The 26,996-nt window shown below is 36.6% G+C and overlaps 1 protein-coding gene across 2 annotated transcripts in view; it reads left to right on the forward strand.

Annotated features, from left to right (window-relative positions):
• The window catches only part of LOC115030620 (uncharacterized), a 160,725-nt gene that overhangs the window by 98,758 nt on the left and 34,971 nt on the right, over positions 1-26,996 (forward strand). For both annotated transcript variants that reach the window (XR_003836211.2, XM_085835568.1), the window contains exon 3: positions 1,447-1,498. Coding sequence is in view for 1 of the 2 variants with exons in the window: in XM_085835568.1 (XP_085691694.1) it covers positions 1,447-1,498 (52 nt within the window). In the remaining variant the exon portion in view is untranslated. The remainder of the gene's footprint in view (positions 1-1,446; positions 1,499-26,996) is intronic.

A 26,996-nucleotide genomic window follows, 5' to 3' on the forward strand; every position in this document is an offset into this window, starting at 1 on the left:
TGTGTTTGTCTTTATTGTGGATCAGTTATCCATTTGCTTCCATATTTAACTGTGTCACTGTGATTGTGAAAATTTTTGGGTATACCCACATTTTTACTTTGGCCCTGATATCATGCTTCTATGGGGAGTATATGCTAGTTCACTACTAGAAAGAGATAGAAAGCTGATGTATTTTAGGCAGGGTAGAGAGAATGTATACTGATATAATATTGTTGTTCTCCAGTGCTGCATACAAGCACGAGGCCAAATTCATGAATTTAAAACATATTACTATAATTTGCCTTGCTTTTATAAAGTTCTGTAATTCAAGGAAAAATGGATCCTTTCATGCTCATATAGTTACTTGTTTTTCTGCAAGAGATCCAGTAAGTTTCTCAGGCTCAGAAAGTCTTTTCTGGACAAAGTGTCGTTCTCCTCTCTGCCTCAACTTTTGAGACCTTTACTGAAGCTCATGGCACATCTGAGGCCCAACAGTATGTGACCTGAAACATTCCTCTGTCATGGCTTCTAGCTTTGGTGCATCTCAACTAGATTCCTGTAATTCTCAAATCTGAATGCTGCTCTATGTGGGAAAAAAAATACTTCCTGACATACTTTGACTTCTTTTCTGGTGTCCAGAACATGGATGAGAAGATACCTACCACTCTATTACAAATTAAATAAAGGTTCATCACACCAACTTGATCACTCATTTTACATCTAAATATTCCTTTTAGAACTAGCCACTGGTATAAGATACACAGGGAATAAAAATGGAACCAAGACTGAGGGAACATCCCACCTATGACAAACCCAGATTCAGACTTATCCCATGGGATAGAGCCAACCCCTGACACTAGTAATGATACTCTTCTATGCTTGCAGACAGAAATCTAACATAACTTTCTCCTGAGATTCTTCAATCAGTGGATGGCAACAGATGCAGAGAAACATAGACAAACATCAAACAGAGCTTGGGGAGTATAGTGAAGAGTGAGGGATAGAACTGAGCAAGGCCGAGGGGTCAAACACAACACAAGGAGACCTACAGAGTCAAATATCCTGGGCCCGCAGGGGCTGACAGATTGAAGTACCAAATGAAGAGAATGGAGGGCATGGACCAAGCCACCCCCCATATTTGTAGCAGATGTGGGTTCCCTAGCAATTAGAGCAGTGAAGGGGGGCTGGCTGTCTCTTACTCTGTTGCCTGCCATTGGATCCCCTCCAATCTGCACTGCTTGGTTGGGCCTTAGTAGGAGAGGATATCCTTGGTCCTGTATGGACAAGATGTATCAGGGTAGGGAGTTAACCAAGGGGGTTTCCCCTTCTCTGAGAAAAGGGAGGGGTAATGGGGGATTTGTAAAGGTAGTACTGGAGGAAGAGGAGGGAGCAGCAATTGGGATATAATGCAAAATTTTAAAAGAAAAATAAGTAAATGACATATGTTTTTTGCACTCCATTTCCCAGGCCAAAGTTCTGCTTGAATTCCTGTGTATCTGCTCCTGTTGGGGACAACCAGGTGAGTTTCCAAAACCCCAAATTTCTTGCTTGTTTAGTCCCTAGCTAGCCCAGCAGCTATGAGGTCTACTCTAGTCACTTGGTGCTCCATCTTCTGACTGCTGTCCCCTCTGGGTAAACTCTGTAACAGTGTACTCTGACCAGCCCCCTTTGCACTCTAATTCTGAGCCACAACTCCATCTGTATCCCTGGACTGCTGTTGCCCAAGACAAAAACAGAGGCCTGCAACCATCATGAACCATAAACTCAAACTGCATCCCTAAAAGTCTGTTCCCACACAAAACAACCATCATCCTGCTTCATAAGGGCCTACCCAGCTCTGGCTGCATCCCTGAAAGTCTACTACCACCAAGGAAAGCTATCTCTCCCTGCAACCCCAGATGCTTGCTGACATCAGTGAGTACCACCAGGTCTACCTAAAACCCTAGAGACCTGAACTTTTTAGTGACTATCAGGACTGCCAACACTAGAGACAAACAGATGGTTAACGATCAGCATAAGGACAAAATTAACAAAAGATGGGACAATATGGCACCACCAGAAAACAGCTACCTTGCTACATTAATCCCTGAATACCCTAACACACCAGAATCACAAGGAAATGACATTAAATCTAATCTTATAAAGATGATAGAGGCCTTTAAAGAGGAAGTAAATAAATCTCTTTAAAAACTTGAGGAAATACAATCAAATATGTACAAGCCCTTAGAGAAGAAATGAATAAATATAAAGAAATATAGGAAAATACAATCATACATAAAGAAATATAGGAAAATACAATCATACATGTGAAAGAACTGAATAAAGACATGACAATAGAAATAGAAGCAGTAAAGAAAAATTAATGGAGGCAATCCTGGAGATGGAAAACCTAGGAAAGGCCAAGAAAACATCTTCAACAAAATCATAGAAGAAAATTTCCTAAACTAAAGAATGAGATGGCAAAAAAGAAAAAGAAAAAGAAAGAAAAGAAAAGAAAAAGAAAAGAAAATGGCTATAACTATAAAAGAACCTTACAGAAAACCAAATAGATTGGAACAGAATGGGAAATTGTCATGCCACATAATAATTACAAAACTAAATGTACAGAACAAAGGACGATTATTAAAAGCTTCAAGGGATAAAAGCTAAGTAACACATAAAGGCAGACTTACTAGAATTACACCAGAGTTCTCAATAGAGACTTTAAAAGCCAAAGAGGCTAGGGTGATATCTAACAGTCTCTAAGATATCACAGATGCCAGTTCAAACTACTATCCTGTAGTAACTGCCTTCTGAGAGGATCCATCCAGTAGCTGATGGAAACATACAGAGACCCACACACATATTTTAGACGGGCCTCTGGGAGTCTTGTAGAAGAGTTTAGGGAAGGACTGAGGAACGCAAAGAGGATGGGAACTCCAGAGGAAGGCCAAAAGAGTCAAATAATCTCGACCCTTGATAGCTCCCAGAAACCTAACCACCAATCAAAAAGCAAACATGGGCTGGACCTAAGCACCCCTGTACATATGTATTAGATGTGCATGTCTTCGTGTAGTTCCCACCAAAACTGGAGCAGGGTCTGTCCTTGAACCTATTGCCTGTCTGTGGTTCCTGTTCCCCTAACTAGGCTTTCTTGTCTGGCCTCAGAGGGAGAAGATATCCCTAGTATTGCAGACACTTGATGTGCAGGGGTGGGGTTGATACCAAAGGTTTTTCCCCATCTCAAAAGAGAAGGAAAAGGGAAAACTGGGGGCAGGGAGAGGTGAAGCTGTGAGAGGGGTCTTAGAGAATGGAGACAGATGAAGTGAATAAAACTCAATTAATGGAAAAAACAAGGAAACAGAACACAAATATATTAGATTAATCAATTGCAGTTTTTCTCCTCAAAAGAAACTGAATTATGAAAAAGCAAAGCAACAACAGCATACCTACTCACTGGTCTATATAACCAGATGAAACCATACATCTTTAAAGAGAACTAAACTTAGTTCCCTAGCAATGGTTTTCTCATCCCATCCAGTTTGTCTCTATCTACCATAATTCTCCACCACACAAGATGACAACTGTGAATGCATAGAAAATTCCGAGATATGTACAAAAATACCTTAGAAATTCCACTTGTTATTTCTTTACAAACACTTTCTCCCTGAGAGAGTATAAAGGAGAATACCACATTGTATAATTTAAATGTTTAGAAGGATTAATATATGCTAGTCTTTATCTATGTTTATTCTATATGCAGTTTCTCCTTTGATACTCAAAATACTCGACAGGAAAAATTATTTAGGTTTTATTAATTTGTATTTGTAAACTTTCTGTAAACTTGACACAAGCTAGGATAATCTAGAAGCCAGAAACCCCAGTTAAAGGAATGTCTTCATAAGATTGGTCTTTAAGTAATATTATGGGGAAATTTTCTTCATTGATTGATACAGGATTAATTGTCTAGAAAGTTGTGGGTGCTGCCATTCTTGGCTGATGTTCCATAAGTTTTATAAGAAATTAAACTGAGCAAGGCATGGGGAAGGAACCATTAAGTAACATTCCATCTTAGTGTCTACTTAAGTTTGTGGCTCCTTGATCTTTCCTCTACTCTCTGTCCCGACATCATTCCAAATCTGTAAGCCAAGAAAACCATTCCTCACAAGGTTTTTTTTTTTTTTTTTTGTCACAGCAATAGAAACCTGTGATAATAATAAAAAATAAAATTCATGAGATTTAATTGTTTACCTAAAAATATCTGAAAAATAAATATTTGTATAAAGATGAAATTCTAATTGCACTAGTCTTATATTTCATAATCTTTAACAAAATAAAATAGTAAATAAGGATTTTAATCAAAATAGTGAAGAGCCATGATTTATGAAAACATAAATGTAGATGTTTATGCATATACATATATATTATCATATATACACATGTATACATATATTATATGATATATATAGATAATATGTAATCTTGCCAATAAACTATAGAATAAAATAATTTCTTTGCCAATTATAAATTATCTGTAGAAATGAGTTGCATTCTTTTCAAGATATTCTGCTAAGCGTACTTTCCAATATGTATTTAATTTGTGTTTTCTGGGCAAAATACCTTAGAATATCTTCTGTTTAATGATTTCAGTGACAGAATTACTTCTCTATCTTATCTAAGTGAATTCTTGCATGTTTTCTGCAGTTGTAAGAGGCATGGGAAGTTGATTTAGATAAAAATAGAAGTTAAACAATGGATTTGCCGTCTGCTGTTTAAATCACATCTATCAGCAAGCAAAAAGACACCAATAAACTCTTGGGCAATAAGCAATTATCTCAGGCTCATGTGATGCAACTCAAGTTTGAAGTGGTAATGGCAATATATTCTCATTGGAGATAACTGAGGCTTTTTCTTTGTAGTTAATTTCATTGGGTTAAACCACAAGGGTTTTATTATTCATCAATTATTTACCCAGATACTTCTGAAGTTTGTACTTGTGCTGTTCCTTTTTTTAAGCATGTGATGTTTTGTTTTTAAAGATGCAAACAAAAAGAGGCTTTGCTATTTAACATGAAACATTTCTAATCCAGCAGAGGCATTCATAGCTATTTACAGAAATATGCTTCTACTGCTTCTAAGATGCTAATACACACAGTTGACAAAAGAACGAAGTGGAAACATTGCTTCTTTCATTGCCCTAGATACAGACATTCACTAGTGAAGAGAAGAATATTCACAATCTTTCTGAGGCTGAGATAACTTTTCCCATGAACTATACTCATGTAAGTTTGCTATTTGATGAAAAAAAAAAAGAAAAAGGCCACATAATAGTCTGGCAGTGGTGGTACACACCTTTAATCCTAGCACTTGGGAGGCACTGTCATGTACATTTCTGAGTTTGAGGCTAGCCTGGTCTGCAAAGTGAGTTTTGGGACAGCCAGAACTACATATAGAAGTCCTGTCCCAAAAAACCACAAACAACAACAAAACAAAACAAAACAAAACAAAACAAAACAAAACAAAACAAAACAAAACGGTCATGTAATTAACCTGGAAACAATTTAAAATTTTATATTTATACACACACATATACATATACACATACTCATACACATACATATATATTAATATAAAATGATAAATTTATATATTTATATATAAAATCAAAGAATAGAAAAGTAGAGAAAATGTATTAGTGATATCATTTCATAGAGATAAGCAAACATGCAGGTTTAACATAGAACTGACTGAATTTAAAGACTTTTAGTCAATCTTATAAAACAATGAGTTTAATAAAATCATTAGTAAATCTTCAGACTACATTTCTACAAAAACCTAGAGAGTCCTTTAAAAGAGTCACGCTCTTTAAAATGCCAAAAAGTCTAATGCAAGTTACTGAGACAGGGAGTATAATATAATAAGGAAAATTATGCACCCAATGGTAGGAGATTAAGCCAGACTTTTTTTTTATTTAAATCATATCAGTTTATTTTGGTATTTTTAATGATATATGTGAAATAAAACCTAAAATAAATCTACATAAACACTGAGATGTTTGCAATCCAGATTTTTTTTTATAAATTGAAAGAAAATATTTCAATGATATTCTGTAATTTATATGCCCAACTTGTGTGCTAAAATTGATCAGTAGCAAAATGTAACATTAGAACAAGCTTAAAATGGGCTTTCTTTTCAAAAACAAAACCAAAACCAAAACCTAAAAATAAAATAAAAAAAACTCATTCCAATATCTAATTTTCTGTGTGTGTGTGTGTGTGTGTGTGTGTGTAACAGAGACACAGAGAATGATATAAAAAGATAGAGACAAAGAAATATAGAGATAGAAAAACAGAAAAAGAGAGAGTGAAAGAGAAGGTATATGTGTTATATTTTCCATGGGTATTTATATTTGTACATTAAAACACAGCCCTAATGCAGAGGGTGATGATACTTATCCCAGCACTCAGGATACAGATGAAGAAGGACCTCTCAGTGGGAGGCCAGCCTTTTCTATGCAGTCAGTTCCAGGACATACAGGGCTACAAAGATAAACCATGCATCAGAAAACAAACAAAACTTACACACACACACACACACACACACACACACACACACACACACACACGAAAGGAAGGAAGGAAAAGAGAAAAGAAAAAGAAGGGAAGAGAAGGGGAGGGGAGGGGACAAGAGGAGAGGAGAGGAGAGGAGAGGAGAGGAGAGGAGAGGAGAGGAGAGGAGAGGAGAGGAGAGGAGAGGAGAGGAGAGGAGAGGAGAGGAGAGGAGAGGAGAGGAGAGGAGAGACTAGATGAGACGAGGCTAGACGAGACAAGACAAGACAAGACAAGACAAGACAAGACAAGACAAGACAAGACAAGACAAGACATAAACAAGGCTCCTGAGATCCTGACTTCCTGTCTATGGGGTTATTAGCAAAGGATGCAACTGGATCCTGAGGATTCCACCTCAAATCTTCATGATTACACAATGATGGTTTGCTAATTTAGCCATCTCCATTGCATATTGCCTACTTCTTATTTATTTATTATTACATATTTTCTTTTTTTTTTCATTTTTTATTAATTAGGTATTTTCTTCATTTATATTTCCAATGCTACACCATAAGTCCCCCAAACCCTCCCCCCCACTATGCTCCCCCCAGCTCCCACTTCTTGGCCCTGGCTTTCCCCTGTACTGAGGCATATAAAGTTTGCAAGACCAATGGGCCTCTCTTTCCACTGATGGCCAACTATGTCATCTTCGTATATATATATACAGCTAGAGACACGAACTCCGGCGGGTACTGGTTAGTTCATATTGTTGTTTCACCTATAGGGTTGCAGACCCCTTTAGCTCCTTGGGTACTTTTTCTAGCTCCTACACTGGGGGCCTTGTGATCCAACCAATAGCTGACTGTGAGCATCCACTCTGTGTTTGCCAGGCCCCAGCATAACCTCACAAGAGACAGCTATATCAGGGTCGTTTCAACAAAATCTTGCAAGTGTATGCAATGGTGTCAGCGTTTGGGGGCTGATTATGTGATGGAACCCCGAGTGTGGCAGTCTCTAGATGGTCCATCCTTTCGTCTCAGCTCCAAACTTTGTCTCTGTAACTCCTTCCATGGGTGTTTTGTTCCCAATTCTAAGAAGAGGCAAAGTGTTCACACTTTGGTCTTCTTTCTTCTTGAGTTTCATGTGTTTTGCAAATTGTATCTTGTATCTTGGGTATCCTAAGTTTCTGGGCTAATATCCACTTATCAGTGCGTACATATCATGTGAGTTCTTTTGTGATTGGGTTACTTCACTCAGGATGATGCCCTCCAGGTCCATCCATTTGCCTAGGAATTTCATAAACTCATTCTTTTTAATAGCTGAGTAGTACTCCATTATATAAATGTACCACATTTTCTGTATCCATTCCTCTTTTGAGGGAATTTGGGTTTTTCCAGCTTCTCGCTATTATAAATAAGGCCACTCTGAACATAGTGGAACATGTGTCTTTCTTACCGGTTGGAACATCTTCTGGATATATGCCCAGGAGAGGTATTGCTGGATCCTCCTGTAGTATTAGGTCCAGTTTTCTGAGGAACCACCATACTGATTTCCAGAGTGGTTGTACCAGCTTGTAATCCCACCAACAAAGGAGGAGTGTTCCTCTTTCTCTACATCCTCGCCAGCATCTGCTGTCACCTGAATTTTTGATCTTAGCCATTCTGACTACTGTGAGGTGGAATCTCAGGGTTGTTTTGATTTGCATTTCCATGATAATTAAGGACTTCATGGTACTGGTATAGCGACAGACAAGTAGACCAATGGAATAGAATTGAAGACCCAGAAATGAACCCACACACCTATGGTCACTTGATTTTTGACAAGGGAGCTAAAACCATCCAGTGGAAAAAAGACAGCATTTTTAACAAATGGTGCTGACACAACTGGCTGTTATCATGTAGAAGAATGCGAATTGATCCATTCCTATCTCCTCATACTAAGGTCAAATCTAAGTGGATCAAGGAACTCCACATAAAACCAGAGATAGTGAAACTTATAGAAGAGAAAGTGGGGAAAGCCTCAAACATATGGGCACAGGGGAAAAATTCCTGAATAGAACAGCAATGGCTTGTGCTGTAAGATCAAGAATCAACAAATAGGACCTCATAAAATTGCAAAGCTTCTGCAAGGCAAAAGACACCATCAATAAGACAAAAAGGCCACCAACAGATTGAGAAAGGATCTTTACCTATCCTAAATCAGATAGGGGACTAATATCCAATACATATCAAGAACAAAAGAAGGTGGACTTCAGAAAATCAAATAACCCCATTAAAAATGGGGCTCAGAGCTAAACAAAGAATTCTCACCTGAGGAATACCGAATGGCTGAGAAGCACCTGAACAAATGTTCAGCCTACATCTTTTAACTTATATATGTTTTCAAGTTGATACCATGCTTCCTGACAAGTATCACCAGATGTAAATTCCTAGTAAACCATTATACCCTGAAAAATGAAACCTCTTTGTTGACAATTGAAAACTGTTAATATATGGGTTAATAAGATTCATAGCTCAGTAAGATTATTTCTCCCTCAGAAGTCTATACAGTGCCTTCTAGTAACAGTAAAGCTATCCACAATGTGAGAATCATCCACATTAATGTCAGCCTGGTTTCTCTGTGTCATGTGACACATGTATGTGATGTCTTCAACAGAAGGGTTTTCCTCACATATTCTGGTGGATTGAGGGTTAAGGCAATAGCCTCTTAATGTTGGCAATCTATTTGAAACTTTACTGTAAACCAACAACTCAAAGAAATGTATCCCATACTAGATGGCATTCCAAACCACCAGGTTTGCATATCCTAGATCTTTAGTGTTAACCATTCCCACCAATTCCCTGCTCACACTTTCTCATTTAGAACGTCTCCAAATAATTTTCCTTTTTTCTTCCATACTTCCTGTACTGAATTCTTTTCAGGTTAACTTTTCCTGTCTAGTTTTCTGGTTACTATAGTACTCCAATTTAGATTAAAGATTTAAAGCTGGAATCCACATTGAAAGAGAGCATGTGGCATTTTTCACGGTCTGGGTCACTTGACTCACTGAGATCACTTCAAGTCCATCTACCTGCAAGTCCTAAGAAGATAAGATGATCAGAGAAACAACAATATCAGGCATCCTAAAGACAACCTTAGACTGTAAAGAAAATGTTGTGAATATGGAGCTAGTAATACCTTGAAGGAGAGAAATGCCCAATTGCTAAAATTAGGAAACTCTTTTTGAAATTTTATTTAAAAGACATTTATTTCAACCTCTTACAATATACTGATTTCTATAATTTTAAACATGAAGTATTCCAATTGGGCATGATCCTCCTCTATTCTTTGGAGCACAGTTTAACAAATTATACACACAAAAATTATCTATTTTGTCCTAATTATGTGGTTTTTAAACATCCATGGAAGGAGTTACAGAAACAAAGATTGGAGCTGTGACGAAAGGATGGACCATCTAGAGACTGCCATACCCAGGGATCCATCCCATAATCAGCTTCCAAACGCTGACACCATTGCATATACTAGCAAGATTTTGCTGAAAGGACCCTGACATAGCTGTCTCTTGTGAGACTATGCCGGGGCCTAGCAAACACAGAAGTGGATGCTCACAGTCAGCTAGTGGATGGATCACAGGGCTCCCAATGGAGGAGCTGGAGAAAGTACCCAAGGAGCTAAAGGGACCTGCAACCCTATAGGTGGAACAACAATATGAACTAACCAGTACCCTGGAGCTCTTGACTCTAGCTGCATATGTATCAAAAGATGGCCTAGTCGGCCATCACTGGAAAGAGAGGCCCATTGGACACACAAACTTTATATGCCCCAGTACAGGGGAACGCCAGGACCAAAAAAAAAAAAAAAATGGGAATGGGTGGGTAAGGAAATGGGGGAGAGGGGGGAGGGTATGGGGGACTTTTGGGATAGCATTGGAAATGTAATTGAGGAAAATATGTAATAAAATATATTTAAAAAAAACAATTGCTTATCTCCTACTGGCTTTCCCAAAATAGTGCTTTCAGACCTCAATATTGCTCTTCTGCCAGTGTCTGACCATTGCAAACATAAACATTATATTTGTAATATAAATGCCATGAATATCAAATTGGCAATGGGATTTGCTGCAAAAGAAATAACTGTAATGGAAAGTAAGTACACATACACACACACACACACACACACACACTTATATGTTATTAAAGCTCTAACTATTAAGTGCACATAGATATTTCAAATGATTGCAACACCTAGTTTGAGCCTTGGGATGTAGCTTAATGATAGAGACTGCTTACCTAACATGCATGAGGCTCTGGATTCATCATCCAGGACAAAACCTACTTTATCATAAATAATTGGACTGAGACTCCAAGTGCACTTACATCTTAGAACTCTCTAACAACAGCTATTGTAATTACCATTCACAAGTCTTTGAACATTTGCAGCTCTTATTTCATTTGTAAGTAAAATAGAATGTGTGAGATACACAATCTTTGAATGACTTTTCTAGTTCTAAAATTCTCTGTATAAATAGCAAGGGTTCTTTTTTTAATTAGGTATTTATTTCATTTACATTTCCAATGCTAACCCAAAAGTCCCACACACACTCCCCCACCAACTCCCCCACCCACCCACTCCCACTTCTTGGCCCTGGTGTTCCCCTGTACTGAGGCAGATAAAGTTTGCAAGACCAATGGGCCTCTCTTTCCAATGATGGCCGACTAGGCCATCTTCTGATTCATATGCAGCTAGAGACACAAGCTCTGGGGGCTACTGGGTAGTTCACATTGTTGTTCCACCTATAGGGTTGCAGATCCCTTTAGCTCCTTGGTTACTTTCTCTAGCTCCTCTATTGGGGCCCCTGTGATCTATCCAATAGCTGACTGTGAGCACCCACTTCTGTGTTTACTAGGCCCCAGCATAGCCTCACAAGAGACAGCTATATCAGGGTCCTTTCAGTCAAATCTTGCTAGTGTATGCAATGGTGTCAGCGTTTGGGGGCTGATTATGGGAAGGAACCCCGAGTGTGGCAGTCTCTAGATGGTCCATCCTTTTGTCTCAGCTCCAAACTTTGTCTCTGTAACTCCTTCCATGGGTGTTTTGTTCCCAATTCTAAGAAGGGGCAAAGTGTCCACACTTTGGTCTTTGTTCTTCTTGAGTTTCATGTGTTTAACAAATTGTATCTTATATCTTGGGTATTCTAAGTTTCTGGGCTAATATCCACTTATCATTGAGTACATATTGTGTGAGTTCTTTTGTGATTGAGTTCTTTTGATTGAGATTTTTCATTAATATTTATTAACTTTAAAACTTATCACAGAACCTCCCCTCTTTACCTCTCCCCTCACACATACCCTCCTTCATCTTTCTCCCCCTCTCCACTGAGAAGGTGGAAGAACCCTGGTTATTAACCTACCTGATACATCAATTCACTACAGAACTAGCTGCATCCTCTCTCACTGAGGCCAGACATGGTAGTCCAGTTAGGGAATCCACAGACAGAAAACAGAGCAGGGTCAGCCTATTCTCTATCTGTTGGGGACCTGGATGAAGACCAAGCTGTATATCTGCTCTCTCTCTCTCTCTCTCTCTCTCTCTCTCTCTCTCTCTCTCTCTCTCTCTCTCTCTCTCTCTGTGTGTGTGTGTGTGTGTGTGTGTGTGTGTGTGTGTGTAGGGAGATAGGTATTATCTATTCTTTTTCTTTGTTTCAGTCTCTTGAGCCCCCAATAGACAAGGTTAGTTGACCCTGTTGGTCTTCATGTGTAGTCCCTACTCTCTTCATTTTGCTCAATCCTTCTTTTCCGCAAGATTCCCAAGCCCTTTGTCTAATGTTTGGATGTGAGTCTCTGTGTCTGTTTCCATTGCTGCTGGGTGGATCCTCTCAGAGTACAATTATGCTAAGCTCCTGTCATTCATATCTTTTTGGGTCTGGGTTACCTTACTTAAGATGATATTAAAGAGTTCTTTTGGTCATTAACCTGCCTTCCATAACATCTTTGATGTTAATTCTTTCCCTTCCCATTGGATGTCTTAGCTCCAGTCATTAATAACAAGGTGTTTATAAAAATCCCATCAATAGCCTTAAGTACTTAATGAGTTTGTACTTTCAATATAGAAGTACTCTTACTGAATGCCTTTAATTTAAAATAAATTTGTGCTAAAGATGATGTTAATTTGAGAAAAGGAGTATACTGGTTGATTATAGGCTTCATTGTCAATAGACTTTCATCAAAGAGTCCATTCAGAGAAAAGATGTTTATGGGTAAAAGTCCAATCAGATATAACAAGTGGGGATCTACTATGAAACTTATCTCCTGCTGCTGCACTTACCCAAAGAATCAAGGTAAAATTGTTCAAATCACTTTAAAGATATCACTCCCACAGGTAACAATGCTTTCTTTGTAAGCACTACTGAGTAATCTTAGGATAAAGATTCAGTAAACAATGAAAAACAGACTCCTGGATTAGTGGGATGTGAGAAACCTATTTATTCTCTGTGACTGAGAGGGCACGGGAATAAAATTCACTGGGTTTTAATGCTTGGAATAAGCCACGCTTGTTGAATTATATATGTGATGTGTGTATGTATAATATGTGTGTGTGTGTGTGTGTGTGTGTGTGTGTGTGTATCTGTGTCTATGTGAACATGTGCGAGAGATATATGATGGTACTGTATATGCATAATGCAAGCACATAAATGTAAGAGGGCATTAGTCCATGTATGTGCATATGCAGACCAGGAGGCAACAGTTTCCCAAAATGGAAACTTGTCAGTTCAGCCAGACTTGCTGGCTAAGAAGCTCCTAAGACCCACTTGTCTCTATCCCGCAATGCTGGCAATATAGGCACACACATCCAGGCCAGCTTTTTGTTTTATGGGTGTACTGCAGATTCAAACTCAGGCCCTCATTCTTACATAGCAAGCACCCTAACCTATGTAGCTCTGATACAGTTCTTGTGCTCAAGGCTTCGGACCAGAGATATCAGTTCCTCAGAACAGTAACACATGGCTAAAGTACATAATTGTGTATTCCCCCTGAAGTTCACTGAAGCCAAGAAAGGAAAAACAAAAAACAAAAACAAAAACAAAAACCCAAACAAACAATAAAAAAAAAATAGTGGAATCTCTTTTTGGAAAGCAGAGAGGAGGAGGCATTGTAGTTGTAATGGAAATGTGAGTTTTGCTTTGAAGTGCCTTACGGGAACTCACTGAGACACACAAAAGAAATGTAGTAAGGTGGTCCTAGTTGAGAAGAGAGGATGGGGCTTACTATGATTTAATACATTATACACATGTATGGGTAAGTCACAATGCAGTATATTACCATGTATAAGTAACATGCTAAATGAAACATTGAAAGTAAATAATATCAAGGTGCTAAAGGCAATACTATTGACTGAGTTTGTCTAGAGGAAAAGAATGTTTCCAAGGACATTTGTTCAATTTTCACTTTGTTATTATGGCTTGAAATTTATACTAGCAAGAACTGACAAAACATATCTTAAGTTATACAAAAGCTTTTTGGTCTTCATAATGTTATTTTCAATGGGCTTGTATTTCAGAAATAGAAAATGTACCCACCCACTTAATAATTTTAATTTTTTCTATAATCATGGTTTAATGAAAGTTTTGATTTGTAAATGGCATGTAATTCCAAAATACTTCTTTATACTATAGTCAAAATACTCCTTCACTATAGTTACATTATGGAAGGGTAATTTTATTCTTATATCCACTTAGAAGAATAATATTAGTAATTTTTCCCTTAGTACCCATTGCTTATCTATATAAAATATCCTTTAATGACATACTGCTGTACTCATAGGTCAGTGCACTTTTCAATTCTCCCCAGAGGAGTTTCTTCTTACAACAAATGCAATTAGCACAGAAATCCACATCTGGTTAATGGGCAGAGATTTAGGGACTGTGGAATACTCATCTCTAAATGCAATGTCTGTATTATAGCCTTTCCATTAAGTATCAGGCATCTATGTAGAAAAGGTGGGAGAAAGATACAAAGAGCCAGATGTTCTGCATGATCTCCAGACACAGCAGGGCAGATGCAAATACAAACTCACAGAGACATTCTGAAAAGAGTCACAAGCTCAAGCCTGGAGCTCTGCATGGAGCAGGGACATTGGGCAAGAGGTTCTACCACTAACCAATGAACTATTTACCTGTGATTGTTGCTGTGTGATCAAAAATCATTTTTCTTCAAGAAATTGACAGACTCTAGACCACACTGTAGGAAAGGTCCAATTCTCAGTGAGTGGGCCAACCTGAACATGTTATTTGTTTATTTGTTTTACTTGAAGAAAGAGTGAGAACGTGAAGCTTAATGTGTCAGAAAAGAAGGAGAGTCTGAGAGGAGAAATGAATATTATCAAAATATACTGTAGAAAAATGTCAAAGAAGAGTAAAGCATTATTTAACAAAAACTATTTGAAAAGTCAATTCAGGTATCATAACTCCTTCCTCAAAACTCTTCAGTGTCTATCAACATGTTCAACCAATATTTGAACAAAAGCAAAATTATTCAGACTAGAATCAGCTGGTATTCATTTGATTAACTCTATATTATAAGTTTACCTTAATGCTCAAGTCTTAGCTTTGCACAGAGCACTTTGAAATCACAAATAGCTAACTTCTGTACCCCTGCAATTTGGCTTTTTCCTCAAACAAGTTCACAGAGAATATAGACTAGGCAATGCGTTTTCAAACCACATACCCTCTTCATGTTTGCAAAATACCAGAAGATTACTCATAACTTCAAACAACATACTTAAAGATGAAAACTAGAAATATGTTTTGTGGTCTAGCTTTCAAAAGTATAACTTTATTTTATGTACATGTCTGGGAGCCTTAAAAGTAATATTAAGTGGTAATCATGCACGATAAAAACAAAATATGAAATTGGATTCATTTTAAAAGATATGTTATAGTGTAGAGAATTAGGGCATGAGTATCATTTATGTTTAAAGCAAGTACTTGTTTAGAGACAAATATGTGGTTACTTAAATCTTGGATCTTCCACTTCCTTTGTATAAGTAAGAGGAGGTGGATGTTATGGGTAGTAATGATATTTCTGATATTGCAACTCACACATCACACCACCATGTTCATATAGACCTGCAATTATATATGATTGTCAATATTGGCCCATTATATTTTATAACCTGATATTTTATAATATACACAGTGTTATCTTTAAAGGGGGCAGCCAGTATTTTTCCCACAATCCTGTAGCATACTTTTGGAAATAAAATACAACACAATTCAAAACAGTTCACTGACTCAAAGAAAATTACATTTCAGTATTATTTTAGAGGCTCAGATAATAAAAATTTCAATAGATTTTTCTCTATATATATTTTTTCAAAACTCATTTTCAAAATAGTCTGTAATATGTTATATGCCAATTAAAATAATTAAAAGCATTTTCATATACTTAATTAATAACATGAAGTATTGATACACATATTTTATAGAATGATTAATTAAGTTAAACCCATATCAACAAAATACATTTCCCAATGAGACCTAGTTTAATCATATAAGGATTTCAATATCTATAATACTTTATGAATATTCAAGTCATGCCATTCTTGTCACCTACAATTTTCTATGGTTCAATTATATATTCATGGGAAATATAAATCACTCTCTCATAGAAAACAAAATATTTTCCTGTTTTGATTGGAACTAATTTTAGTGAACAAAATTGTACAATATTCCACATAGCAAAATTTAAAAATTAAATGAGTATACAAATACATCAAGAAAATATAGCTTTGTTTCCACACAAAATGTCTGCTTTCCATACTTACTTTGTTCAGTGTAGATGTACATTTTTTATTTTCCCCTAGAAAATATTGCTTCTACTCCCAACATGTGAGGAGGACCACATGAGCCACAGGTGGCTCCAGTGAAGAAATTGTATTCGCCTCCTGCCTTTTTGAAGCATTTATTTTGGTTGAGAAAACAGATTCAAAGATATAGCTGTCTCACAACGTGCAGTTGTTATGGTGAACATGACTTATAGAAGCAGAAATGCAGGAGAAACTTTAAAATGTCTTATCTGGGACTGAATAAAATACTTGTGAATTATGCTAATAAAGAAATCTAGGTCCCCACATTTACAGCCGCTTTTCTTTTGAAAAGTCTGTGACTTCTGTTGATAAGCTCTCTAAAGCAAATGCTGGTTTTCAAAGAAAATGCATCTTAGAGTCATCACAGCCTCCAAATGGATGGTGGCGAATATTGAAACGTTATCTGACACCGGAGTAATCTAAACAGAATTATAATAGAATTACCTTCAATTAGAGAATCAAATTTCTCATGAAACACTCTCGCTTGGGGTCTGTGGAAACAATGAAATTTTCATTTCTGTTTGGCACACTTATGATCTTTGTTTGGATAAATGGTGTGTGGCATTTAAATAAGATTCTCATTTCAAAACAGCCTTTGGGATTTGGAGCAAAGAAAAAATAAGAAAGAAAAACAACCTGAATAGACCTAGTGCTTTTGTGCTTCATAGCAGATAATCATAATTCTCTACTTAGGACAGTGTATACTGAACACACAGAAGTACTTGTGTCTTACTAGAGGAGCTCTAGAGCCACGATGGCCACACAGAGTAATCTTTGATATGATGAAATGGACAGACTCATTTGTAACTTTACTAGACTTGGCTTCCCACTATAGCTTCTTCATATGTAGAATGAAATAACAAGATACATTCCTGAGAAGCGACTCCTAAGGAGACAATTATACTTTTCGCCTTGCCTTCCTCAGCTCAAAGACTTCAAAGTGGTGCATTTCATTTGACTTCATTTTCCAGTATATCAAGGGAGAAATTCATATTAGTGACAGAGAGTTTTTCTCCAATCCCTTCTCTAATATATCCTAACCCATATGAGTACTGATAGAAATTTTTGAAAAAGTAACCAACATGTTTTCACAGGTCCAAATACTTCTATTATAATCACATAAAATTGGTATATATGGAAAGGGAGTCATAACATTTCTATATAAAAATGTTGGCCTTTATATTTTTGCTTTAATTTAAATAGCATTGGGGAGTAACCATTGATTATGATGGTTAGTTTTTAGCTGCCAACTTGATGTAGTCTAGAATCACAACAGAAGAGATTTTCAGTGAGGGACTGTATAGACTCTTCTCCCTGGAGCTGCTGCCTTTTTTCTAAGTACACATTGAAAACCATGAGTGTTTTCCTTGCCCCCTTCTCTTTCCTTGTCTGCCCAGATGTATGTAGCTTCATATCACCACACATTCTATGCCACCATCTTCAATTTCACCACAGGCTGAAGAGTAAGTTAGCATGAGATGGACTCTAAAATTCCAAACAAAAATAATCTTACCTACCTTGAAGCTGCTTACTCTGGTATTTATCATAGCTCTAGAAGCTGGCAGACCCTTCTAAGAAACAGATCTAGAAAGCAGAAATGTCTAAATCATAGGGCATTTTGTGGGACTAAGTAATGAAGGGTAATTACTGGATTTGAGGTGCTTGATCGACCCTCAGGAGGCAGTAACATGGGCTAGACATGTATAATCATTGCATACCTGAAGCAGGAGCCACAGTGACACCTTAGAAATGAGGTCATATTGGTGTTTTTGCTTTTGTTTGTTTTGTTTTTGAATTAATGTCTTTCTCTGTATCCTTTCTCCCTTCAGTTTACCCATCTATATGTCTCATTTCAACAGATCCCTACCCTCTTTGTTAAACAAAGGGAACCATGGAGTGTCTAGAAATAGATTTAGAAATATTCACAATGGTCTGTAATCCTTTTTACTAGACTGTAAACTCATTTGGGGTAGCATCACTCTTAATGATGACTAAATAACTTGGCAAAGGTGATCAAATAACTTTTGCTTGTTTAATTAGAAAAATAACAGTGAAGATGAACTTTAATTTTTAAAGTCTCTAAAATTGAAGTAATGTTAAAATTATATTTTAATAACCATAAAATAAAAAGGGGAAAGGGAGCAAACAAATAAATCCAAATTCCCAGTCTGTACATAGAAACAAGGAAGAAGTAATATTTCCTTCTTATCCTTAAAGAACACCCCAGATCAATATTATTACTCCCAGTAACATTTTACCTCAGGCATCACCTCACCAATGGACATTGGAAAATACTAATGACCTGTTGTCCTGTTGTTGATCTGTTCATGGGTCAACCTAAATTTCAGTATAAATTATCTTCTAGTTTACAGCTTGCCAGCTTCTATCTGTAAGAAATTTATAACTTTGTTTCTCAAACTTGCTACTGTGAGTAGACTACTTTCCTGGTAAACATTTGCCTGTCCTTTCTCAGACTCTGACATCTCTATGATCTTTTGACAGCCTCCTGAGATGTCCTTCACAAACTTCCCTCCACACAAATGTGAAGAAAACACCCTTTCTTTCCACAGCAGCTTAAAACCTCTTTTTCTTTCTTTGAAGCAGAAAAAGAAAAGTCTTATTCCCATCAGACTGAGTAAATAAGCAATAAGACTTAAGTGAGAGGTGCAAGAAGTTTTCAATCCTGACTGAAAAATGTTTACATATGTTGCTTAATACATTAGGGGAATGTCTTATTGAGTCAGATATTTATTTCTTGAAAAGTATCAGTTAAAAATAAAGTTTGTATACCTCTCATGAAGGTGGGAAAAGACTAACAATCATTTTATTCATGATATGTTGATGCATTATGCTTACTTTACTATGAGTATACATTCTTCCAATTATTGAATGAAAAGTAATAATGGTAATTTTATTTTTAACATGGATTTGAAAAAATTATTAATCATGCATATGAGCAAAAATACTGGAGTTTAAAATTTTTATTCAAAGACAAGTCAAAATATTAAAATTCAAAGCCAGGGATAATTTGTGGACTCTAGTCAGCATAAAATGCTGGGTAGATTTCTTCAAGCTTCAATATCTGTCCATTCACAGGACAGATATAATGTGTGCCTTAAAAATCATTCAACCTTATTATTGGGTCTGAGGTAATGTTTCCAAAGAGAAAGAACTTGGCTAAAAGAGTAACTAATTTTATAAAATTGTGAAAATATAATTAATTTCTAGAGAGACAGTTAAAAATATTAAGCAAATAAAATAATTCAGAGACAAAAGAAGCCTTCTGGTAGACTTAAAGATCCACTTAATAAGAGGGAATTCATGGCTTGCACTGTAAACCTTGCCTGCTATTCATGGTTGGTGAAGTCACAGATCCTAGAAAAGAAGCTAATGTATATATGTGTGTGTGTGTGTGTGTGTGTGTGTGTATTTATGATGTTTATGTATATGTGTATGTATGTGGTGTGTATGTATATGATGTATTTCTATATGATGTATATGTCTATGTATATGTGTCATAATTGTGAGAGTTGCTCATGGGGCCCCCTCGCTCAATACAGAAATACTGACTCCTGATACATAGGATGAGTTATTGTCTTTAGTTGTGTACCCACTTTTATCTCCACCTGGCTCCAGTGGAAAATTCAACTATGTGATTTGCAGGAAGGAAATGAGAGTGATTAGTATACATATGTGAAAATGCCAAAAAATATAAGCAATAAAAAGATACCGGTTACCCAAATTAAATAATGAATAAAATCATCTAGAATACATTGTCTTCAAAAGGTGTCCATTAATTATCAATGGATGCACAACAAAGACCTCTACAACTTTAGGCTTCCTTTAAATTATATTGAGCATGAACTAAACCTGCTGCTTGCAACTTTTCAGTATAACTCATTTACTCTGTCATCTTAACTGTTATTTTGACGTTTATAGTCTCAATATTAAGCCCTTAAATATACTAGGTATTTGTAATATAGTCTCAACTGTAGCTTGTTATTTTTACTTAGTTTGCATGATTAATATAAATACTATTTATTTGATTGAAATAAAGCTTATTAATCCATTGTGTAAATGTAACACATTTTCTATATCCATTCCTCTGTTGAAGGACATCTGGGTTCTTTCCAGCTTCTGGTTATTATAAATAAGGCACTATAAACATAGTGGAGCATATGTCCTTAATACATGTTGGAACATCTTTTGCATATATGCCCAGGAGTAGCATAGTTGGGTCCTCAGGTACTATGTGCAATTTTCTGAGGAACTGCCAAACTGATTTCCAGAGTGGTTGTACCAGCTGGCAATCCCACCAGCAATGGAAGAGAGTTCCTCTTTCTCCATATCTTCGCCAACATCTACTGTTACCTGAGTTTTTTTAAAAACCATGAATTCATGAATTTCTTAGGCAAATGGGTGGAACTAGAGGATATCATCCTGAGTGAGGTAACCCAATCACAAAAGAACACACATGGTATGCACTCACTGATAAGTGGCTATTAGCCTAGAAGTTCAGAGTACACAAGATACAATTCACAGACCACATGAAGCTCAAGAAGGAAGACCACAGTGTGGATACTTCGGTCCTTCTTAGAAGGAGGATCAAAATACCCATGGGAGGAGATACAAAGACAATGTTTGAAACAGAAACTTAAGGAAAGGCCATATAGTGACGGTCCCAACTGGAGATCCATCCCATAAACAGTTACCAAACCCAGACATTATTGTGGATGCCAACAAATGCTCGCTGTCAGAAACTTGATATAGTTGTCTTCTGAGAGGCGCTGCTAGTGCCTGACAAATACATAGATGAATGCACACAGCTTTCCATTATACTGAGCACATTGTCTCCTATGGAGGAGCTAGAGAAAGGACCCAAGGAGCTGAAGGGGTTTGCAGCTCCATAGGAGTAACAACAATATGAACCAACCAGTACCCCGAAAGCTCCCAGGGACTAAACCACCAACCAAAGAGTACATACGGAGGGACCCATGGCTACATCTGCATATGTAGCAGAGAATGGTTTTGTGGGACATCAATGAGAGGAGAGGCCCTTGGTCATGTGAAGAACCCCAGTGTAGGGGAATACCAAGATAGGGAAGCAGGAGTTGGTGAGCTAGTGAGCAGGGGGAGGGAGGATACTATAAGAGGGTTTTCAGCTAGGAAATGAGGATAGGGTATAAAATTTGAAATGTAAATAAAGAAAATATCAAATTATATATATATATATATATATATACATATATATATATATTTAATTTATATATCAACTCATAAATGTTTATTTGGCTTTTTTTACTCCATATCATTTAACACTTATCTAAATTTTCTGCAAATGCCAATAAATTATAATCTATTTGTCAATAGTATGTTCTAAGCATTACAGCCTATCGCTTGAATTAGACCCTTACCATTACATTATATATTTAATGGAGATGTTAGTTATCATTTCATGCCAGTATCTACAGACACTAAATGAAATGTTAATTCAGAATTTCCCAGAACTTAAAAGAACATAACTGAGGTCAGTTTGAGGAAATTTTCATTTGAAAGATTTAATATAAAAATCATTGTGATTCCTCCATTTTCGTCTCCAGCAAATTCCCTTGGTTCTAAATAATATACATTAATTTAATTGAGATGTTTGAATAAAAATTCCCATTAAAGGAAATAATACTGAAACTGTGGCAGTGGATACCTTCAGGAATAGAAACTTGCTGCAAAAATCAGAGAAACTTGCTTAATTGACTAAATTAAGGACAGAAGTTATAAGCGCCAAGCATGAAAGGGGGAGTGCCTGGGAGATCTGATAAGGACTTGAATAAAACTGTGAACAGTCTTGTGGGAATTTATTTGTAAAATATTTTGTAACTTTTTATTTTATTTTTGAAATTATAATATAATTATGTCATAACTCAATTTAATACCTCTCATTGCTCTATTTGAAGCACCAATTAATATGAGGTTACTATATTTCAAATTTCATTCCTGGAAGTGCAAGGAGTTAATTCTATCTGTCACAGAAATTAGGAGATAATATACATTTCTGGATACATGTTATATGATCACTATCTGTCCTAGGAGAGGTGATTACTAACATTCATTTTATAGTGTGCTAATTTGAAGAGGGAGTCATGAACCTTTGCCTACTAAGCATGTGTGTCTGTGAGTGTGCACTTAAAGTAGCTGAGAATTCTCTTATTTAGCAATCACCAAAAGCATCATATATAATTCATTAACCAGAAAGAAGTTGATATAATTAGAGATATTTAGTGTATATAAACAATTTAAAGATGGTACAGAAGAAACTGAAGAAAGGATGAACCTTGAATCTAATTTAAAATCCTAAGGTCTTAGGCCTATTATTTATGGAATGCAAGGAGGATAGTTGTGCCACTGGCTTCCTCAGCTTGCTCATCTTCAATTAAGGCAGCCACACTCTATGAATATAGTCTCTCAGTGTTTGAGCCATGCTAATGAATTTGCAAAGCTATTAAGAACCTAGCTGGGCTGCCTTGTCTGGCCTCAGTGGGAGAGAATGCACTTAGTTTTGCAGCATCTTGAGAGCCATAGCAGGTTGGTACCCATGGAGAGGGGTTCCCATTCTCTGAGGAAAAGGGAAGAGGGTAATTGGGGTAGGAGTATGTGCAGGCGTGACTTGGAGGAAAGGAGGGAGGGGCCTGAGATAAAGATATGAAGTGAATGAATGAATGGATGAATGAAAAAAGAACCTCATCACAGAAGAAATAGGAAGCAGCACTACTCACTCTAGTGCTCAGTCTAATACCTAGAGAATATTCTGTATCACTCTAAATGATCTGGTGTTTAATCCAAAGCACCCCAAAATTCTCTTTGTTTCTATTATTTTTCTTTCTAACTCATGATTTTAATTGCATATTATTATCCAGTCTGCAGAAAGAGGCAACAAGTTCCTGTCTAATTTTTAGTAGCTCTACTTTTCTTGAATAGAAAAACCTTTTTGTTTCTTTAACTTTTTTTTTATTGAGTATTGAGTGCTCTTTGAGATCCAGTGCAGGTAGAACAAAAATCTTCACCAAATGAACAAGTCTTCTATACTGCTATACTAAGTGCTTTCCACCATGTGGATGTTTGGACATTAGATGACTTTTCTAATGTTCAGGCCAACTTAAGGCTCTCATTATTTTCAGCATAATTGGTTCATTTCTGGGAATAATCTTCTCTCCTATTTACTTCTCATACCAGAGCTTACATGATTCCTACTAGGGGAATTTCCCTTGCCTTCTTTTCTCTTTTATGTGAAGTTATTTTATATATTTTATTTGCCTCTCTACCTGTGATCTTCACCAGAAACAGATGTCTGACTATTCTGGGAAAATGTTTATGATGATTAATTAAAAATATATCTTGACGTATTTTTTTCTAAAATTAATTCAGATAATCATCCTTTTGAAACAATTTTAATTCAGTTGTTTACATCCTCTTTAGGATTGTATATATTATTTTCAATACTTTAAAAAATATGAGTAGAAAATATTCTAATAATTGTAGGCTAGATACCCTTTTAATCTTGTATTAAGGGACTTTTTCTGAGAAGATGTGACTAAGCATCCCTTCATCCACAACAGGGTACCAGGGAAGGAACAAAAAGATTTCACTCTAGTCTGGTTTGGGGAATAGATGAGTTCTTTCGGGTTGCTTATAGTAGCATGGGTGTCACAAAGCCATCTGCATCAACTAAAAGCTCACTCCAACATGGGGGAGGATGAGGCCAAGGTGAATGCCTAAAGTTCCCTGCCTAATTTAAAGGGGATTCACCAGGATCCTTTCTTGGAAATTGCTGTTTATGCAACCATGAGGAGGGATCCTTGGATTTTGTAAATGTCTGAGCTCAAAGAGTCTTCTAAGTTTTATGAACATCTAGAGCTTGTAAATTTCTTCAACTTTCTCCCTCTGTGAGAAAATGTTTAAAATCAGAGGAAATAGTTACTTGCTGTCCACCCCTACCTTTATATCTTATGATCTCTCAGTACCTTCCTCACCATGGTTTCAGGAAGGCTAGAGTAAATAATATAGACATCTGATTATTTTCTTCAATTCATGGCTGAATACTGAGACATATGTTACCATAAGGATCATTTATTCTCTTAGGCTGATTGCATATGAATCTCTATAGAAATCACTTCTCACTGAGATGAAAAAGTATTTCCAGTCAGGACTGACAGCAACAATATATGCATGTAAACATGCATGTTTTGAAGTAATTTGATAGATGCATAGCATACCATCTCATTAACAAAATAATAGCAATCACCTCCCCACTGAGGCTTAGCCATCAACCTTTGTCTGTATTTACACTCACAGAAATAAATTCTTTCTTGTGTAGTAGACATAGAAGACATTTGATCATGCCCATAGCAGTCTTGCTTTAATTGAAACCCAAGGTAAATGTTACTGAATTATTTTATAGGACATTTTAAAGACTCCAATATTAAGTAGGATTGCTGGTGAAAATCCTGTCCCCTTAACACAGTACACAATACTTCCCAGAACTATAAAAGCCAGAATAGAGAGGTTCCATGCAGTTAATTCCTATAATTATTTTCCCTGCCATTTAACATTTTACTTCTTACATATTAGAGTTTGCCTCTAAGAAGTAGTGTTTATAAATCACTCTGATTCACCCTTTTCCTCATCATTATTCTAAGTTTTGGGATCCTGGGCAATTGTCCTTAGTACTGGTCAAACCAGCATCAGTCTTTCACTTAAGTCTTGCATAACAAATGAAACAACAGATCAGCTCTCATTGTCATGTTCCATTTTTCCACTTTGAATAAAAACAGAGACTAGTTAATAGGATAATGTTTACAATTATCTTTCCCACTAAAATCCTTCCTTTACACAGTTAAGATCTTTGCAGAAAGACAGCGGAACATCAACTTTAGATCATGTCCACAACAAAGGCCTTTCCATTACCTCCACAGTCTTCTTACCATCCTTCTCATGTGGAATAGATCTTCAAGACTGTTATATAGTTTGGTGTGACATCCTTCTCTCTACTCATTTGGTTGCTCTATCCATCAAGAAGGTATACATGCCTGTTCTTTCAAAATGGAATAACACAGCTAACCAAGAATCCCCTTCTAATCCCCCAAATTCTCTGATTTTACATGATTCAACAAGATTACATGTCTTAAAAAAACACCAATTTCAGGAAATATCCAATTTCCACCAAACTATGTAGGTACAGCATTCCATATCATATGGGGAAACATATATAAATTGCCCTGGGAGACAATCTACCCTTAGACAGAAAAACCTCAGCTTCATATCTTTTCATATAAGAGCTATGGACTGTTTGAAGTCCTAGCCAGAGCAATTAGACAACAAAAGGAGATCAAGGGGATACAAATTGGAAAAGAAGAAGGCAAAATATTACTTTTGCAGATGATATGATATGATAGTATATATAAGTGACCCTAAAAACTCCATCAGAGAACTCCTAAACCTGATAAACAGCTTCAGCGAAGTAGCTGGATATAAAATTAACTCAAACAAGTCAATGGCCTTTCTCTACACGAAGGATAAACAGGCTGAGAAAGAAATTATGGAAACAACACCCTTCACAATAGTCACAAATAATATAACATACCTTGGCTGACTCTAACTAAGGAAGTGAAAGATCTCTATGATAAGAATGTCAAGTCTCTGAAGAAAGAAATTAGAGAAGATCTCAGAAGATGGAAAGATCTCCCATAGTCATGGGTTAGCAGGATCAATGTAGTAAAAATGGCAATCTTACCAAAAGCAATCTACAGATTCAATCCAATCCCCACCAAAATTCCAACTCAATTCTTCAACGAATTAGAAAGGGCAATCTGCAAATTCATCTGGAATAACAAAAAACCTAGGATAGCAAAAACTCTTCTCAAGGATAAAAGAACCTCTGGTGGAATCACCATGCCTGACCTAAAGCTGTACTACAGAGCAATTGTGATAAAAACTGCATGGTACTGCTGTAGCGACAGAAAAGTAGACCAATAGAATTGAAGACCCAGAAATGAACCCACACACCTATGGTCACTTGATCTTTGACAAGGAAGCTAAAACTATCCATTGGGGAAAAAAAAGGATTTTCAGCAAATGGTGCTGGCACAACTGGTGGTTACCATGTAGAAGAATGCGAATTGATGCATTCCTATCTCCTTGTACTAAGATCAAATCTAAGTGGATTAAGGATCTCCACACAAAACCAGAGACAGTGAAACTTATAGAGGAGAAAGTGGGGAAAACCCTTGAAGATATGGGCACAGGGGAAAAATTCCTGAATAGAACATCAATGGATTGTGCTGTAAGATCGAGAATAGACAAATAGGATCTCATAGAATTACAAAGTTTCTGTAAGGCAAAAGACACTGTCAATAAGACAAAAAGGCCACAAACAGATTGGGAAAGTATCTTTACCTATCCTAAATCAGATATGGGACTAATATCCAATATATATAAGGAACTCAAGAAGGTAGACTCCAGAAAATCAAATAACCCCATTAAAAATGTGGCTCAGAGTTAAACAAAGAATTCTCACCTGAGGAGTACTGAATGGCTGAGAAGCACCTGAAAAAATGTTCAGCATCCTTAATCATC

Source organism: Mus caroli, unplaced genomic scaffold (assembly GCF_978045245.1).
Source record: "Mus caroli unplaced genomic scaffold, Mus_caroli_1 scaffold_3, whole genome shotgun sequence".
NCBI lineage: Eukaryota > Metazoa > Chordata > Mammalia > Rodentia > Muridae > Mus > Mus caroli.